At 41.2% G+C, this 20,012-nt stretch overlaps 1 protein-coding gene across 3 annotated transcripts in view; it reads left to right on the forward strand.

The window, feature by feature from the left end:
- RCAN1 (regulator of calcineurin 1) overlaps nt 1-20,012 on the forward strand; it is a 594,218-nt gene that overhangs the window by 564,999 nt on the left and 9,207 nt on the right. For all 3 annotated transcript variants that reach the window (XM_044071558.1, XM_044071559.1, XM_044071560.1), the window contains exon 3: nt 7,705-7,864. In XM_044071558.1, the coding sequence (XP_043927493.1) occupies nt 7,705-7,864 (160 nt within the window). The remainder of the gene's footprint in view (nt 1-7,704; nt 7,865-20,012) is intronic.

Consider the following 20,012-nt stretch of genomic DNA (forward strand, 5'->3'; position numbering starts at 1 on the left):
AACTATCCCCCAGGGGATCAGATCTCATCCCACTAGGGCTGCATCTAATTCTACAGCCTTTCTCAGAGGTGTTCCTATCAGAGACATTCTAGAAGCTGCTACCCAGAGCTCGGTTCATACGTTCACCAAACATTACCATTTACCTTTCTTCTCTAAATCCAAAGCTGGCTTTGCCACTGCTGTCCTGCAGGGTCTTATAGCTGGTCCTAATGCTGTATAATTTCCTCCACCCTACCACAATTTTGGGAATCTACCCAAATGTAATGACTGCAACAGTGAAACACGAAGAACATAGTACAGTTGTGTACACTTACCATAAATGTAGCTGTTCCAATGTATTCATTGTTGCAGTCCTGGTTACCCTCCCTCCAGCCCCCTATTTTTCTCTGACTATACCTATACTTTCTTTCACTATGCTTATAAGCCCTTTTGGTGTATTTGCTTTTGGGATTGGAGGTATATTTTTTGTGTTTTTAATTTTATTTGCTTTCCATTTGGGGAGCACCTGACATCTGGGTAAAGAAAAACTGATGTTATGGCGTTGGCTGCATGTTTTATACCCCTGACGACCTGACGTCATGGAAGAAGGGACAGTAACTGACGCAGGACCCAAGACTTTGTTAATCAGTAATGACTGCAACAGTGAGTACACTCGAACATCTACATTTATGGTTAGTGTACACAACTGTACTTTTTGGGTGCCAATCCTTTCAGACCTTTACTGACACTGAAGAGTACACTCCATTGAGGCTTTCAAGGATCATCGGTTGGCTTGTGCTATTTCTTTGCTGGGCAGATAAGTTCCCTTTGGGGAAGAAACTTCCATGTGATAATTTTGTTTATTATTGTTGCTTTCCTCTTCAGGAAAGTTATTTTATAGCTAGACATTTGTGTTTTAACTAACCTTCACAAGACTGCTCTGTAGTTTTAAATGGGAGCTCTCTTTTTTCCTGTCAATTTAAAAGTTATTTAAAGTAAATGAAAACATTTTGATTGTTTGCTTTATTTTGTGTGGGTGGCAGTGTGTTTTAAAGTGTTTATTGTGTTTGTGAAGAGAATGACTTTTAAAGACATTTTATTTTTACTGGCAAAGAGAGGTACTACCTTTTCTGAAAAGATTCAATATTCTGAATCTGAACAGTAGGATAAAGGGAGAGATGGTGTTTTCTGCTCAGGTTTCTGATTTAGACTCTGAGGAGCGCTCATTTTCTGTGTGGAGGGGTCTCTTTCTCTGATACTACTGCCAGAATATGTCAGTGTTTTTAATAGGAGAACATGGAGGTTTTACAGTTCCTAAGAAAATACTATGAAGTGCTACAGAAGGAATTTCCAGAATCTGCACCCATTCCTGTCAGCTTTGCAGGATGTGTGTGTGTGTGTGTGTGTGTGTGTGTGTGTGTGTGTGTGTGTGTGTGTGTGTGTGTGTGTGTGCCTGCAATTTTCTTGACAGTCATCCAGCTGCACCTAAAAAGGTGGATAAGATGTATAAAAGTTCTCTGTCTCAAGTTTTTTACACACACTTCCCAAACCTGATCCCGCAGCTGTAGCTTTAGTTAATCCTTCTACTGCTAAAATTCCAATCCTACTGTTTCTGTTAAGGATGGGAAGATTATTAATAAGTATGGGGAAAAAGTGTATGCTTCTGCAACTTTGATTTTTCAGAATTTTGAATTATCAGGCTAATATGTTAAGGTTTGTCTTGACTAATTGTGAAAGTATGAGGAATACTTTATCTGCAGTTTCTTCTTGTGAAGAAAAAATCTGCTTTAAATAGCAAAGCAATGCAATGTCTTTCAACTTTTCCCAGTTAGGGGTCGAAACAGCAGATCACTGTTTCGCAGACTGATTGGCAATGGTGTTTTTACGGTATTGAGTTGCCAGCCAGGCACCCAGCCTTCACAGAAGGCATACACATACACACACGCACCTATCTGCATGTCTTTAAAACTTACTCAACTGCAGAGAGGACATGCAGACTCTGCACAGAAGGAGCTCTAACAGAGAATCGAACTGGAGAACCTCTTCTGTTGTTCAAGTCACTATTCATTGAATACATTGCTTGTATGACTCTGATACTTCTTCAGGGGCTTTGGCCATTGGTACTGTTTTGAAGAGGTTTGCATGGCTGCCTTCTCAGAACCTCCCAGATGATAACAATGAGAGTTTACATTCTCCTTTGGATAGAGATTTAATTTTTGTCCCCTCTGCTACAGAGGTGATCAGAAAGTCTGATGAAAGAGTAAACTAATACAAGGAATCTCTTAAGGTTTTTCAATACTTCTTTTCCATTTGGTCCACACAACATAACTAGCACTCATTCAGGGCAAGTTGTTCTCTAGTTGCCCAATATTTGTGTGAGTTCCTGTCCTGTGAACATTCTTAGTCCTCTGTCAAGGATTTATTTATTGGCCGTTTCAGCATGGATCCTCCTCTTTCAATGCATTCTTATGTCAAAATGTTTTGCATAAGAGACCTCCAAAAAAGCTGGCGTTAGCTCCATCATTTGAAACAGCTAACCTGGATGACTTGAGGTTCTTAAGATGGAAGTTAGTTTTAGTGATTGCTCTGACCTCTGCAAGAAGAGTATATGAGTTGCAAGATCTTATAGTGAGTCAAATCCATCTTATTTTCCACAGAGATAGGGTCTTTTTCAGAACTAATCCTTCCTTAATGCCTAAAGTGGTATCTGAGTTTACTTTAAGCCAAACTATCCATCTCCCTGTTTTCTTTCCTGAATGCAGAAATGAGGGAGAAAGGATACTATATACCTTGGATGTCCAGAGATAACTCAGGTACTGTCTGACAGAACTAAATCTTTCAGATCTTTGGATCAATTGTTCATTTCACATGAAGGTAAAAAGGGACAATCTGTGTCAAAACAGACTATTTCCAAATGGTTGTCAAAGGCTGTTACCTTTTGTTATACTTAACACAGCAAAGCTATTATGGGCAGGGTCAAGGCCTACTCTATCAGGGCCTTAGCTTTGTCTGTGGTTCTTTGGAAAGGGTTGTATTCTAGAAGTATTCTAGAAGCTGCAACTTGATCCTCTGTACATACTTTTACAAAGCACTATTAAGCTTGATTCCTTTTCTAGGTCTAGAATAGGCTTTGCAAGGACCATTTTCCAGGGACTTCTGAACTCTTCTTCACCCCATCCCCAAATGTACTAAGCTATGGTAATCTACCTGTATAGCATATAGCAAAGGCTACTGCAGCAGTGATCAATGTTATGAACATAGTACAGTTGTGTAAGTAAACTTTCCAGAACAGTAGATGTTCGAATGATCACTGCTGCAGTAGCCGCACCTTCTCTATATTCCCCCTTGTTTTTTGGTGTGTTGTTTATGTCCGTGTGTGTTCATTTATTTTTTGTTCTTCCTGGAATTGCCCTTTCAGAGCTTAGCCTCCACCTCCCCGTTGGCGGGAAAGCTCTGAAAGGCTTGCTTCCATTAGGGTTCTGTTTTAGTACACTTAATGAGAGACTGAACAAGTCCCTCGTATAATATTAAATTGTCATCCTTGTTCTAAGGGACCCTTTAATGAATTACTGCCATTTTGTTTCTGTTTTTGTATATGTTCAGTGTCAGTACTATATTATTTATTTATTTGTTTATTTATCATTTGTTTACTGGGAAAGTCTGACTTGGAATGAAGCCAGTTTTCAGCAGAGACCTGGGGAGAAATGCTTCAGATGCATGTCTTTGTAACATGGAAGGAAACTGGAGCACTCACAGCAAGCCCACACAAATGCAGGGACGACATGCAAACTCTACATAGAAGGTGTCCCAGCCCAGAATCGAACTGGAGAACCTCTTGCTGTGAGGCGACAATGCTACCGCTGCATCACTGCACCATCCTATATATATAATAATGAATCTTTATGTGTGTATGCTTACTAAACTGTTATGTTTGCATTACTGTTGTCTAAACATTTTTTTACGCTTCCGTAATTTGCCATTAGCTTTTAACTGTCAGCCCTCCCACCTCGATCCACTTCACTGGGTACCTTCATGGCTCCATCAGTCAGTCCCAAATGTAAGCCTTCACCAGGCAGGACTCCTGACTCTTCAGGTAGCTTTCCTTCTGGTAGTGTCCCTAGTGCTGGTGAGTGCAGACCCCTTTATATGTCGTGGAGTAGGTGCGGGGAGCTGTATCACTCCTGTGTCCACAGTCAGTCAAGATCCCTGCCAGCAGGACTTCTAGTGATGTTAATAGAAAACTAACAACCCCCTCAGAACTTCATGAGCTGCGAGGCTCCTAGTCTCCCCAGAGGAAGCACAGGCAGGAAATCTTCCATGTTGATTAGGAGTGCTGGCTGTTTGGCTGCTTCATCCTACTGCTGGCTGTTTGGCTGCTTCATCCTACTGCCCTACTGAAGAGTTGGACTGTTGGCTGCTTCATCCTACTGCCCTCCTGAGCAGTTGGACTGTTGGCTGCTTCATCCTACTGCCCTCCTGAGCAGTTGGACTGTTGGCTGCTTCATCCTACTGCCCTCCTGAGCAGTTGGACTGTTGGCTGCTTCATCCTACTGCCCTACTGAGGAGTTGGACTGTTGGCTGCTTCATCCTACTGCCCTCCTGAGCAGTTGGACTGTTGGCTGCTTCATCCTACAGCCCTCCTGAGCAGTTGGACTGCTGGTGGTTTCATCCTACTGCCCTGCTGTGCAGCTGGGCTGTTGGCTGCATCATCCTACTGCCCTAATGTGCAGCTGGGCTGTTGGCTGCTTCATCCTACTGCCCTAATGTGCAGCTTGGCTGTTCACTGCTTCATCCTACTGCCCTAATGTGCATCTGGGCTGTTGGCTGCTTCATCCTGTTGCCCTAATGTGCAGTTGGATGCTTCTTCCTACTGCCCTACTGTGCAGTTTGTTTGTTTTTTTTTTTACACAAGAAGACTGTCAGATTTATCTAGCAAAGTGAATTTACATGCTCCTGTTATTGTTTTACTTCACCGACATATTTTCTTTGTACCTTTGAAACATTCCCTATAAATGATGTACAATATACGGTTTCTGTGTGTTCCCATATACCTGTGTGGGATGATTCTATATTCTATTAGTGTGAGCTATAAAGTCAAGCTTTTCCCCCATGGTCTCTGCTGTAAGTGTACTTAGCCTGATTAGATGTACCTGGTTAAAAAAAAAAGTAAATGTAAATGGGATAAAGGAGCCATAGTGCTTGAGGAAAGAGAAGGATAAATGAGGATGCAGATAGAGAAACTGTGAATCATGGGGGAAATCGATCCAAGGGACCCAAGGGAAGTAGATGGTACAGACACATTGCTAAATGTCAGATAAAATAAGTCGAGGTGACCAAAGAGAGAATGGGAGTGGGACAGACATTTAGGGAAAGCGTGATCTGCTGAGAATCAGAGGGAAAGGAGGTGCTAGAGATTATGGAGGACAGGAGTCCGAGCAGAACAGGAAAATGAAAACAGATGAAGGAGGAAAAGGTGATACCTCATGCTGTATGTCAGCACTGAAACCTCCATTACAAGAAGAGCTAAATGAGTGAATGGGGTGGGGACAAGGAGGGGACTGATGTGGCTGAAATCAAGTTCTCAGAGTAGCCTTGAAGATAGCAGCAAGTAAAGCCTGACACTTAAGGAGCTGGCTTGGGGGGGATAAGAAAGGCAGAAGTATTTTACTAGTTCACCTATCCTCAGAGAAACTGAAGGGTCAAAATCAGGTATGGTAATGCTCATAGTGATACCAGGGTATACATCCCGTGTTTACAAATACCAGGTGAATACACTGACACAACTTTCTCAATTGTAATAGCCCCACGTAATGCAGAGACACAACCTTCTCAATTGTAACAGCCTCGCATAATGCACAGACACAACTTTCTTGATTGTAACAGCCCCACATAATGCACGGACACAACCTTCTCAATTGTAACAGACCCACCTAATGCACTGACACAACCTTCTCGGTTGTAGCAGTCTCGTATAATGCACTGACACAACCTTTTCAATTGTAACAGCCCCATGTAATGCACTGACACAACCTTCTCAGTTGTAACAGCCCTACATAATTTCACTTTTTGGAGTGGGTTGCAGAAATGGGAATGGCATGTATGTAAAAAATAATGGCTGCAGTTATTATGGTGCACTGTTACAAGTCAGTCTCCTCTCAGGCAATGAGGAGAGTTTAGGATTACGTCTGCGGAGTGTCTGGAATGACTTCCTCCATAGGGACCAGAAAAATTTAAAAAAGAAAAAGATACCCTAATAAAGGAATCCATGGAAGGTGTAGCTTACAGAGGATTGTGCCTGCAAAGACAAATGGAAGGTGTAGCTTACAGAGGATTGTGCCTGCAAAGACAAGTGGCCTAGTGGAAGAAAAAGCGGGCAAAGGATTTTTTGCAGTTTGGATTATAGCTGATAGCTTATTTATGTATTTATTTGTGTTTGCTGATGGGCTTAGAGCACTAATCCACATGGACCTTTTTTGGACTCATAAACACTGTTTGGTGAAGCAAGTTTTGTTTAAAAAAACACACAATCGGTAAATGAGATTGTAGGAATCAATCCTTTGAGTAGCAGAAGCAGCATGTGTTCTTTGAGGTATGTCTGGTAGAATAAGCAATGTCAGTGGATAATTGATAGCATGGTGTGCAGAGGAGAATTTGGAAAGCTTTGCACTTAGTCAGCAAGGAAGAGTCGGGAAACATTTCCCAGGGATCATCACAGCAAATTTGAAAGAGGATCAGGTGCTGAAAATCAGGTAGTATATGAAACCTCCTATCCCTGCTTCACGTATGTAATTCTTCCTGTAAGAGTGTGCTGTATAGCAGAGATATAGCAAGGGTGGAGCAAAGGTCACAACTGCTCTTTAGGGGTGCACTTGGTAATCAAGGAGTGCTGATCTGTCCCTACAAGCAGTGTAGGCAATTATTTAAGCAGCCATAGTTAATGATCATGGCTGCTGAAATGAACTGTCAGTGTTTTGCTTGCTGCAAAAGTGAACAATCAGCAGTGTTGTAAGAGATTCAAATTAGTCTTTCTCTTTCAACTCTGCAAATAGTGTAATTTCCAATACTACTAGCAGACTTGCAAGTCAAGGACTAATTACCAGCTCTTATGATAGACAGCCTGTAAGAAGTGGAGACTACTGTATGCATTGCTTTTTATTCATAATTTATATGCTTTCCTGTCTTCATAAAATTTCCAATAATAAATAGTTATTCTGAATTATGTTCCAGTCTGCTCAACTAAGCAATGGGAGACTGAAGTCATTTGCTGATTATCGTTGATCTTTGTAGTCCTATTTAATTACAGTGTACCTCATGCTGTCACACCTCTAGAAATAAATAAACTGTATCATCTCAGTTAAAAAGTGATCAGATTTTCGTTTTGCTCTTTACAGTCATAGTGAATTTTTTGGAAATGTAAAAATGAATTTGCAAGCACTGAAATCCATCTTCTTGTCTGCAGGCATCCTTTGCTATCTGAAACAAGCTTGTACATTTGGCATCTTTTCCCCAACACTACTTTTTGGTACAGTGCATGCTAATGCTTTAATTGTATTGCCATATTTTATGATGTACCTGTTGTATTTTTGGATTAACATTTGATCCATAACCTCTGCCTAGTATATAGAGAGAAATCATGGAATTGTTTCCAGTTTTCTTTGACGTTTGCATTTTTGAAAATCATTGTTGCTGCACATTACTCACTGAAATGTGTCCATCTATCACCAGACTTTGCACATTGGAAGCCCGCATCTTGCTCCCCCGAAACCAGATAAGCAGTTTTTAATTTCACCACCAGCTTCTCCGCCTGTTGGATGGCAGCAAGCCGAAGATGCAACACCTGTCGTAAACTATGATCTCTTGTATGCAGTTTCTAAACTTGGTCCAGGTAATATTTCCAGAAACTACAGACCAACCTTAGTGTAAATGTTGCAGTAAAGCATTACTCTAGATGTAGCTTCATTTACTTTCTTAATCCAGTCTTAATGGATAGTGTATACTTGTTTGAGTAAGAGTTCGTAATGTAGATACACCCCTTAAGGGGAAAAAGCTTTGCCCGGCGTTTCTTCTGTGTGCTTCCCACAGAAATGAAGACGCTACATAATATGGGTGAGAAGGGTGCATGCATCAATGGCTTCACTAATCTCATATTCTGCTGTGTACGTGCTGTATACAAGATACATGTAAGAAGTGCAGGGTAACAGGCATTAAGGAAACTTGAACATGTAGAGTTGGTAGGGCACAACAAGCTGTCTGGTACAAAGTCCTAATAGTGACCGACAGAGAAAGGACTCAACGCAGGGTTTATTATTAATGATAGAACCCCATGCAAAGTAGATACAGTGTGTGCAAAGAAGGTGGGATGCAAATGGTGGTTTTAACAGACTGGGGAAAGGATGAGGGAAAACCTGATGATGACTTTAATGTGCTGGCCACAAGAGGAAAAGTCATAAAGGGTAGGCTACTGGTGGGGAAATTACGGGACTTGGCAGACTAGAAAAGGATCTTGGCTCTAAATGATTTTAACATGCATGTAGTAGATTGGGTTACTCTATAGTCAGCTGTGGAACAGGAACCAAAATCCATCATTTGAAAATGGCACAGACCTTGGAGCAAAGTAATGAGAGCCATGAGCATGACAGGTAGTGTCCTGGACTCAGTCCAGACCAACGCAAAGGAAGGTAGGGAGTGTGGTTGTAAAGGATCCTGCTGGAGAGTAACCATATATGTCTTTGGTTGTTCTAAAAATAGAAAATGCTTTCTACATCCTGGAGGAAGAGGTTTGATACTGCACATGGGTGAACTGGGAGGGACTGGTTGTAGAGTATTGTAGGATCTGTCACGTTGCACAACACTCATTTGTGCTGTAATGGCTGAAGTGTGTGCTTCTCTCTAATGAGGTGACTGTATAGGAAACATTCTCCTAGCCCTGAGGTACAGTGACCTCAGACTTTAGTTTATTAACTAAAGGAATGCAGAACAACCAAACCCCCTACATGGAAGATGTGGGGTAAAAGTTTGCCCCCCCACCCCCAACAGTGAAAAAAAATGTTTTAGAGTTTATTTGCAAATTCTTGTTATAAGCAGATTTCTCAAAACACAACTCTGCACAGATATTCTTCAGCAGAACTAACCTACAACTAGGAATGGTTTACTGGAGTTAGAGGATGAACATGGGGTTACCTTCCTGTGGGATTAACTGAAAAAGGCAGTAATTAAAGGCACAAAAAGAAGGGGATAAAAGTTGCCAGAAAAGAAAAGGCTATGATAGCTCACCAGATATTTATTTCTGAGTACTGTACATAGTTTTGTCCATTATAGAGGCAGAGCAGTCTGTCTAAGATGCCCAAAAATTGAGCTTGCCGTTTGCCATCTACTTCCATGTCTCACCATACCATCCCTAGTCTAATTTAAAATCCACGTTGATCTATTGCCATAGAGATGAAGAATGCAAATGTAGATACAGAAAGAAGATTTATGCATGAAGTCATACATGGGGACAGTTTGTTTTAATGGTAGATGTGTAAGAAATGTGACATCTTTCTGTTGGAAATGGGAGGGGAGTACATGAAGATACTGTGAACCAGACAGAAGTGCTTATTGGATACAGTACACTGCTTTTAAAGTAATCTGCAAATTCTAGTTTTTATAGACTAAATGGACTCCTTAATAGTAGTATAATGCAGATCACTGCTGCGAAAGCATCCATTTAACCAAGTAAAGAAAGCAACTGATCTGCCACTGTTAAACTCTGGTGGCATGTTCAAGAAAATGTCAACTTCCAAACTGCATGGCATACCTGCGCTTCATTAATGCCATCTGTGATAATCATCACACTGATCACCTTTAGCGCTTTAATACACACACACACACACACACACACACACACACACACACACACTTTTGACAATTAATATATTTAAAAGCAGATCAAGAACATGTTCTAACATAATTTTGCTCACTGTGTGCACAAGACTTGTACCAGATCACATTCAGAACGTGATAATTCAATAAAATGAAGGCTTGGAAAAATAAAATTCACTAGCTGAGCATGAGGAGCTTTGCCAACCAGAACATAGAGAAACAGTACATTTGCAAGAGGGTATGCCTTCCATACAGAGCAGTGTGGTGGCTACACCTTCCCCATCACCCTTGCAATTTAGTTATTTTCAGTCCACAGTAATGCAGCTTCAAGGAGAAAGGATTTCCTCCTCCTTAAGGTAGAATGACCCCTAAATGAAATTAATAATGAGCTCCTACCTTCACATTTTGACTTTCATTTGCCATCTCAGAGCTGTATGACATCATTGGGTCCCATATATCATCACTTTTTTCCACACTGTTTAATGCAGATCCACCCATCACTTAGTCCTGAGATTTTGAATGTCCTGTTTCCCTTCGGAATTTAGAAAATTTGCTCATCAGGTAATGAAAGATGGCTGGACAGGTGCAGGGTAGCAGTATTTGCTAGTTTAACACATGTCTTATTATTGCATGCTTAGTTCATATTTCTTTTCAGCATCTGTCAAAGATGCACTTCAAAGCTATCCATGTCTTCTGCTATACTTTTCTGACTCTAGCCATCAGGGGTCTTCTTCATTTAAATTGTTCTGCTACTCAATCAAAAATGAGCAATGTACATGTGCTGAAAAGGTAGACATTCTCTTCATCCACTAGTTCCCTTCATGATATTTCCACTCTGGAGAGGCTGAAGGGTTTGGAATTCTACCCTAGAGTGGCCTGTTTTTGTTTATTTTGGGTTATTTTTGTTTTCGTTTTATTCCCTGGAAGCATATTGGTGAGTAGCAGGAAAGAAGAGGGTTAACACTTTTCTGGAGCTAATTATTGTGGTTGCTATTGTCGCTGTTTGGATGCACTGCACATGGCTTTTCATAACCAGAGATGACCACTTGTACAGGACATCCTCTGAGTGGATTGCTCTTCAAATTTAGCATCCCAAGGCTGATTACTTTATTATCTTGTCAGCCTAGCCCACGCCTCAGAGCGCCATACAACTGGCCATTTTATGTGTGAATATGGAGACTTGGCAAGAGAATTTAGTCCTCTTCCTCCCTGGCTGTGCATACTTGGACAAACTCCTTGTTTCACATATCATCATTACAGTCATCATTGAATGGTCAGGCTTTGGAGAGATCTCCATTTGCCCCAACGTAATCCAGTAAGAAATGTGGGGAAAATCACTTTAACATTTCTGAGTCAGTGTGGGTCACTGTAGTCCGTTGTAGACTTATTGCTATAAATTAACTGTCTTGTGTTGAGGCCTGTGGAAACTTCCAGCACAGGGATGCCTGTTTCATGCACTGTACTTACAAGTGCATCCTTCCTCTCCTGCTGTAAGTTCACCAAATCCAAAAGGAGGAACAGGGTTTTCAGATGCCAGTAAAAATGTGCTTGTTTGTTTGTTGGATAAATGAACTTACTAATGTGGAACTTTTTGAGCTACAGACTGAGCCTGGAGGGAAAAACTAAATGCAATATAAATGGACTGTTTAGTTTCCACTGTCGAGAAGCAGGTTTCTGGTAGGTCTAGCTGAACTGCAGAGTAGCTCGAGAAAACTCACACAGGCTTGGAAAGAGCATAAATTTACACACAAGATATTAACCAAGGAGGAACAGTTCAGCCACATACCGTGGAGCTGTGAAGCAAAAAGAGAAACCTCTGTACTACCACAAATCTCTCAACTGTCCGTCCTTGGAGCTGTGAAGCAAAAAGTTAACCATTGTGCTTCTGCAAGTCTCTAATCTGTGTAGACTTTTGCAAAATAGCCCTGATTTTACCTCATATTTTTGTCATGTCTCTCCTAAAAATTTAGATTTTTTAGTACATCAATGAGGACTGAAGCCGGTCATTAGAATTAAATACTACTTCTTGTTCGTAAAATACATATTGATGCAAAACCTGTTGTTCTATTAACTTTGTAAGCGAATTAATATAATATTTAGACGTTATCATTGATTTTGGCTCTTTGTTTTGCCATTATTTTTGGCTTTTCCCAGAATCTGTGAATAACGAACTTCAGAGGTATGAGCTGCCATGCCATAATTATACCTTCTTTAGCTCATAGTCACAGTTGTCAAACAGAAATTCTGTTCATTGTGCCATGCAGAGGTCTTGGCTACTGTCAGGATTTGCCTGTAGGTGGCAGATTTCCTTTGTTTGCCCCGGCATGTGGAACCATCACTCAACACACAGGTGAGTTGTAATTGTAAGGGGAGTTGCCATATCCTCAACTGGGAAGATTCTCATTTTTCTTAGTCCCATTGCGTTAATCTTTCCAGGTAGAGAATTAGGCTGGTTTTACTCTCCGCTGTTTCTCATCTTCAAGAATTGTGGTTTTGTTGAGGCTGAGAACTTGAGCAGATTTTAGATCTGAGTAATTTCATTCATCTCATCAAGTATGTAAACATTTACTGGGTCTGTAAGCATCAGCAGATGTTATCAGTAGACTTTATAACTACCTCTTGGCACATCAGTATGTGGAAGCCTCACAGTAAGCTTGGCTTTGCATCAAGTAATGAGTATTCCCATCGGAAAGTGTGAATCCTCTGCCAACAGGGTCCATACCAAAGTGTTGGCTATTATAGCAGAAGCATTGCATCAGATGTCTATACTATTCCCCTACTTGGATCATGAGTAGCTGTTTGCAGGTATCCCCATCCCAGGAGACCCTGGTGGTCAGCTGTAGTATGGACTTTATAGTAACTGTATTTTTAGAGTCATCGTTATTTGGAGGAAGTCCTCCCTTCTCCTAGTTGTTCCACCATTAAGGTGCATCCTTGAGCATTTAAACATATCTCTTGGAATAACTGAACTGCTGAAGGACAGAACTTTGCAGCACATTCTGATTATGTAACTTGTGATTCTGGCTTCTGTGGTTGTTGTGCATATCATCCATAAGTATTATAGTCTTTAACAACTGGAAGTAATTTAATGGAGTTACCCAGAGTTAGGACACCATGGTAAAAGAGCATCAGAATCTTACTATGAAATTCAATAGTTTGCTTTCAAAAATATATCTCAGGAGCTGTTTTTTACTTATATTTTAGTATTTACTGTTCATATCCTTAAAATCTAACAGTGTTGTTTAAATCTCTTATTTCTTTTAACCTTTAATATAATTGAATGGACACTTTTGACACTTAGTGTTAATGAAATAGAACAGATGGAAGGGAGCAGTCCCTGTGGTAAATGCCTCCCAGTCATGGGAGAACACACCTATGGGCATGCTTTACCTAATGCATATCCATATTAAGTGTTTATAAACCTGTAATATTCTCAGATCTAAACAGATCAATGGAGGGCTTATCTGTTTCTATACACAAATAAAAATATTCCAGGGCAATGTTCATCCCACCTCTGTGGTTTAGACTACAGATGGAGAGACCCCAACTGCTGTTTACCTTAAGGTTTTGGTAGTTACTATTTTTTATATAAATATTATAGTCTAGATCGCTAACCCAGAACTGCAACTCTCTTTGATACCTGAGTGCTGCAGTTTTTCCACTGGGTACCCCTTTTGCCATTATCACTCCTTCCATCCTTTTCAAGGATGTTTGCAGGAATGTTGCTTGAAATTATTCCCACAGAGTGTAGAGCATCCCCTTGAAGTAAGATATAACCAGTAAGTGACCTTTGAGAAAATATTCTGCAGTGACTTCCCACCTTCTATTTTCCTTGTTTAGAATGCTTCATTTACTATATCATGGCAACAGGAACACCAGCAAGTATTTTTCAGATTTATAATTTCACAGCATTACCACTACCATGTTGTCTTAGAGTTTTACACATACGAATAATGATCAAGAACTAGGGAATCTCATGCACACTCCAAGTGCAGGAGCTTGAAATAAAAAAAAAAAAAAATTCCATGACAGAGGGCTTAAGAACATTCCAAGCATTGCACTCTGCATTGAGTCCTATTGAATGTTATAGCCTGCTTTTTTTGTAGACAGCAGCATGAACTCTTAAGGCTTGCATTGACCTATGAAGCTCCATTGGACATTAGAGCAGTCCCATATTGCTGTTTGCTTGCTGCTGGGTTTGTTAACAGAGAAGTAACAGCGCAAGTACACACATGTATGGAGCCATGTTATATGGCAGACACAGCACTGGAGGTTCCCCTTCATGTCCTCCTGCATCGTGACTGCCCTTTGTTATGTAAATTATAATAATAATGCATATGTGATTTCCATTGTTAGAAGCCATGGTGGTACAGCGGTAGCGTTGTTGCCTCACAGCAAGAGGTTCTCCTGTTCGATTCTCAGCTGGAGTGCCTTCTGTGTGGAGTCTGGATGCCCTCCCCGTGGTCAAGTGGCATTCAAAAGACATGCGTAAATGGGCGTGCCTTCGTTGAATGTTGGGCATCGGGCTGGCAACTCGGCACCATAAAAATCTACTGCCAATCATTAGCGGACCGGAGTTCCGCTGTGGCGACCCCAAACCGGGAAAAGCCGAAAAGGCAAACACAACATGTGATTTCCATTGTTGGTATTCAGTTACTACACTCACCAAAGTCATCATCATCATCATCATCTTTCGGCTTTGCCCATTAGGGGTCACCACAGTGGATCATCTCTTTCCATTTCTTCCTATCCTCTGCATCTTGCTCTGTCACACCAACCGCCTGCAATATCCTCTCTCACCACGTCCATAAACCTTATCTTAGGCCTTCCTCTTTTCCTCTTACCTGGCAGCTCCATCCTTAGCATCTTTTTCCCAATATACCCATCATCCCTCCTCAGCACATGTCCAAACCAACGCAATCTCATCTCTCTTGCTTTGTCTCCAAACTGTCCAACATGAGCTGACCCTCTAATATACTGATTCCTAATCCTATCCATCCTAGTCACACCGAGTGCAAATCTTAACATCTTTAACTCTGCCACATCCAGCTCTGACTCCTGCCTTTTTGACAATGCCACTGTCTCCAGCCCATATAACATAGCTGGTCTCACTGCCCTCTTGTAGACCTTCCCTTTCACTCTTACTGGTACCCATTTGTCACAAATCACTCCTGACACTCTTCTCCACCCATTCCACCCTGCCTGTACTCTCTTCTTCACTTCTCTTCCACATTCACCATTACTGTGAACTGTTGATCCCAAGTACTTAAACTCGTCCACCTTTACCAACTCTACTCCCTGCATCCTCACCATTCCTCTACCCTCCCTCTCATTTACACACATATATTCTGTCTTAGCCCTGCTGACCTTCATTCCTCTGCTCTCTAGAGCACATCTCCACCTCTCCTCAACCTGATTCCTACTCTCACTACAGATCACAATGTCATCTGCAAACATCATAGTCCACGGGGCCTCCTGTCTGATCTCATCTGTCAACCTGTCCATCACCACTGCAAATAAGAAAGGACTCAGAGCTGATCCTTGATGTAATCCCACCTCCTCCTTAAATGGATCTGTCACTCCCACTGCAGTCCTCACCACTGTCACACTACCCTCGTACATATCCTGTACCACTCGAACATACTTCTCTGCCACTCCTGACTTTCTCATACAATACCACAACTCTTCTCTAGGCACCCTGTCATATGCTTTCTCCAAGTCTACAAAGACACAATGCAACTCCTTCTGACCTTTTATGTATTTCTCCAATAACACTCTCAGAGAAAACATTGCATCTGTAGTGCTCTTTCCTGGCATGAAACCATACTGCTGATCACTAATCATCACCTCCCTTCTTAACCTAGCTTCTACTACTCTTTCCCATAACTTCAAGCTGTGACTGATCAATTTTATCCCTCTGTAGTTACTGCAGCTCTGCACTTCACCCTTATTCTTAAAGATAGGTACCAAAACACTTTTTCTCCACTTCTCAGGCATCCTCTGACTTTCCAAAATTTCATTAAACAATCTAGTTAAAAATTCCACTGCCATTTCTCCTAAGCACCTCCATGCTTCCATTGGTATGTCATCTGGGCCAACAGCCTTTCCATTCTTCATACTCTTCTTAGCTGTCCTTACTTCCTCCTTGCTAATCTGTTTCACTTCCTGATTCACTATCCCCACATCATCCAACCTTCTCTCTCTCTCTCTCATTCTCTTCATTCATCATCTCAAAATACTCTTTCCATCTACTCAACACACTCTCCTCTCATGTGAGTACCTTTCCCTCACTATCCTTTATCACCCTTACTTGCTGCACATCTTTCCCAGCTCTGTCCCTCTATCTAGCCAATTGGTACAGGTCCTTTTCTCCCTCTTTAGTGTCCAATCTCTCATACAACTCTCCATACGCCTTATCCTTAACTTTCGCCACCTCTCTCTTTGCCATGCGCCTCATCTCCTTCTACTCATGTCTACTTTCTTCATCTCTTTGACAATCCCACTTCTTCTTTCTTCACCCTCTTCCTCTGTATACTCTCCTGTACTTCCTCATTCCACCACCAGGTCTCCTTGTCCTCCTTCCTCTGTCCAGATGTCACACCAAGCACCTTTCTAGCAGTCTTCCTTACTAGTTCTGCTGTAGTTACCCAGCTATTCGGTAACTCTCCACTGCCTCCCAGTGCCTGTCTTAACTCTTCCCTAAACCCCACTTCACAATCACCCTTTTTTAACTTCCACCATTTAATCCTTGGCACTGCTTTCACACTCCTCCTCCTCTTCTTGATCACCAACGTCATCCTATAGACCACCATTCTATGCTGCTTAACTACACTTTCCTCTGCCACCACTTTACAGTCTCCAATCTCCTTCAGACTGGCCCTCCTACATAGGATATAATCCACCTGTGTGCATCTTCCTCCACTCTTGTATGTCACCCTATGCTCCTCCCTCTTCTTAAAATACATATTCACCACAGCCATGTCCATCCTTTTCGCAAAATCCACAATCATCTGACCTTCTGCATTCCTCTCCTTAATGCCATACCTACCCATCACTTCCTCATCCCCTCTGTTCACTTCACCAACATGCCCATTAAAGTCCACTCCAATCACTAGTCTCTCACCCTTGGGTACACTCACCACATCTTCATCCAACTCACTCCAAAATTTATCTTTCTCATCCATCGCACACCCAACTTGTGGAGCATATGCACTAACAACATTCATCATTACACCATCAATTTCGAGCTTCATAAACATTACTCTGTCCGACACTCTTTTCACGTCTAAAACACTCTTGGCATATTGTTCCTTTAGTATAACCCCTACCCCATTTCTCCTGCCATCCACACCATGATAGAACAATTTGAATCCGTTTCCTAAACACCTGGCCTTGCTTCCCTTCCATCTGGTCTCTTGCACGCACAATATATCAACCTTCCTTCTCTCCATCATATCAGCTAGCTCTCTTCCTATACCAGTCATACTGCCAACATTTAAAGTTCCTACCCTGACTGCTACACTCCTAACCTTCCTCCTCTCTTCCTGCCTTCGGGCATGCCTTCGCCCTCCTCTTCTCCTTCAGCCAACAGTAGCCCAATTTCTGCCAGCACCCTGTTGGCAGTACTGGTGGCGGTCGTTGTTAACCCGGGCCTCGACCGATCCGGTATGGAAATATGAATTTTTTGTGCCATAAGTGATGTGGCAGAATTTTTATGCCGGATGCCCTTCCTGACGCAACCCTCCCCATTTATTGGTTGTAATAATGTGAATTATGGCTGAAAAAATATGATTTGGGTCAGCTGACTTACTTGGTTACCACACATCAATGCTTGACTGGATTATTTATGATTTAATGCATCACACACCATTCAGGATATCAGTCTCCATGCCTGCTCTCTTATTTTTCATCTTTGAAGCCTTCAGCACCCATACTTTTACAATGAATATATAGTGGAAGAAGGCATGAAAAGAATGAGTAACATCGTACCCCATTTCTGTTAAATATGCAGATTGCATTTTTTTACTTCCAAGTTCAGTCTTTCTCAGGAAAAACATTGGTAACGTCTGAAGGCATGCAGAATACAAGTACCTGAACCTTAGTGGACTTCCTGTAACAACAGGCTTTCTGTTTCCCATTTCCTCCTTTCTTACTTCAGTGCAGGACACGTTTATTAACCTGACACAGACTAAGCTTGAGCCTTGCCATGGGTTATAACAGTAGACAAGCTGTGCCTGAGCAGGCCACGATTAGAAAGCTACTTTCCATCCCCGAACCTGACTCTGGCTTATATGCAGACTCATATGAATTTAGCAGAATGTCTAGATATTTGCCTCATATTTTTAGCCTGTTCCACTTAAAAGTTGTGGTTTTCTGACAAACAGTTGAACAAATTTACTAACTAATGACAGACATATGAGATTCTGACATCATATTCAGAAGTGCAACACTTGCTATTCTGTCAGCTTTCTAAGTTTATAACTGCAGTATTTAAAATCTGTGCCTGATTTTTGTACCTCTCTTGCCATTATTTTTGGCTTTGTCCAGAAGTTTTTCCACTAAGAGGTTGTTAGGTATACGCAGAGTGCATCAAAGCCATTTTGCCAAACATAAAAAGTTTTCTTCCTACACATACTGGCAAGAAAACTGCATCACAGTTAAGACAACTCTCACTTCTTAGAAAATTAGGACATCAATTGACTTGCCAAGGATAATGTTTATAGCAGCATCTCATTTCTGTATAGAGCATTCCCGAATTATTATATTTAAACTTTATCAAATCAACACTAACGGAAGTAACACATTTTATCCTTTGAGTAGTGCTTTTATCTGCCTGCAATAGAGGTGATGCTGCTAAAATCTAAGTAGGCATGAGTTCTAAAAATCACATAATACAGTTACTGCATTATTAATCCCCACCAGCATCAATATCTTACCACAGAAGCAGTATATTAATAGTGTAATACATTTACTGCGTTAGTAACCCCCCACCATCATCTGTATCTTACCACAGAAGCAGGACATTAATAGCATAGTGCAGTTTCTGCATTAGTAACCCCACCAGTATCTGTACCTTACCACAGAGGCAGGATATTAATAGAATAATACAGTTACTGCATTAGTAACTCCCCCCAGTATCTGTACCTTACCACAGAGGCAGAATATTAATAGCATAATACAGTTACTGCATTAGTAACTCCCACCAGTATCTGTACCTTACCACAGAGGCAGGATATTAACAGCATAATACAGTTACTGCATTAGTAACTCCCACCAGTATCTGTACCTTACCACAGAGGCAGGATATTAATAGCATAATACAGTTACTGCATTAGTAACTCCCACCAGTATCTGTACCTTACCACAGAAGCAGGTCATTAATAGCATAATATGGTTACTGGATTAGTAACTTGCACCAGTATCTATACCTTACCACAGAGGGAGGATATTAATAGCATAATATGGTTACTGGATTAGTAGCTCGCACCAGTATCTGTATCTTACCACAGAGGCAGGATATTAACAGCATAATACAGTTACTGCATTAGTAACTCCCACCAGTATCTGTACCTTACCACAGAGGCAGGATATTAATAGCATAATACAGTTACTGCATTAGTAACTCCCACCAGTATCTGTACCTTACCACAGAAGCAGGACATCAACAGACATTAAGAGCATAATATAGTTACTGCATTAGTAATCCCCCACCAGCATCTGTACCTTACCAAAGAACCAGGACATTCATAGCATAATACAGTTACTGCATTAGTAACTCCCGCCAGTATATGCACCTTACGAAAGAAGCAGAACATTACTAGCATAATACAGTTTCTACATTCATAGCCTCCACCAGCATATGTACCTTACCACACATTCAAGGCATTGCACTTCTAACAGAAATAGAGTAAGATTTGATTTTGACTCCTTGTCATTTTTATTGATCTGTTAAAAGCCATTGATTTTGTGTACTAGGTTCTTCTGGTCAAAGAGCTGGCAGTATATGGATCGACACCCTCTGCTCTAAAATGGTTTGATTCATTTCCCAACAAATATACTTACTTGCATCAACTGAACAAAGGCACTCTTCTCTTACTTATCAGGACTTTCTCAAAGCTCTGCATTTGAGCACCTGGTTTGTAAACTGCATATTATAGCATTAACTAACTAAT

This window comes from Protopterus annectens, chromosome 5.part0 (assembly GCF_019279795.1).
Source record: "Protopterus annectens isolate FY-2018-M chromosome 5.part0, PAN1.0, whole genome shotgun sequence".
Taxonomy (NCBI): Eukaryota; Metazoa; Chordata; order Ceratodontiformes; family Protopteridae; genus Protopterus; species Protopterus annectens.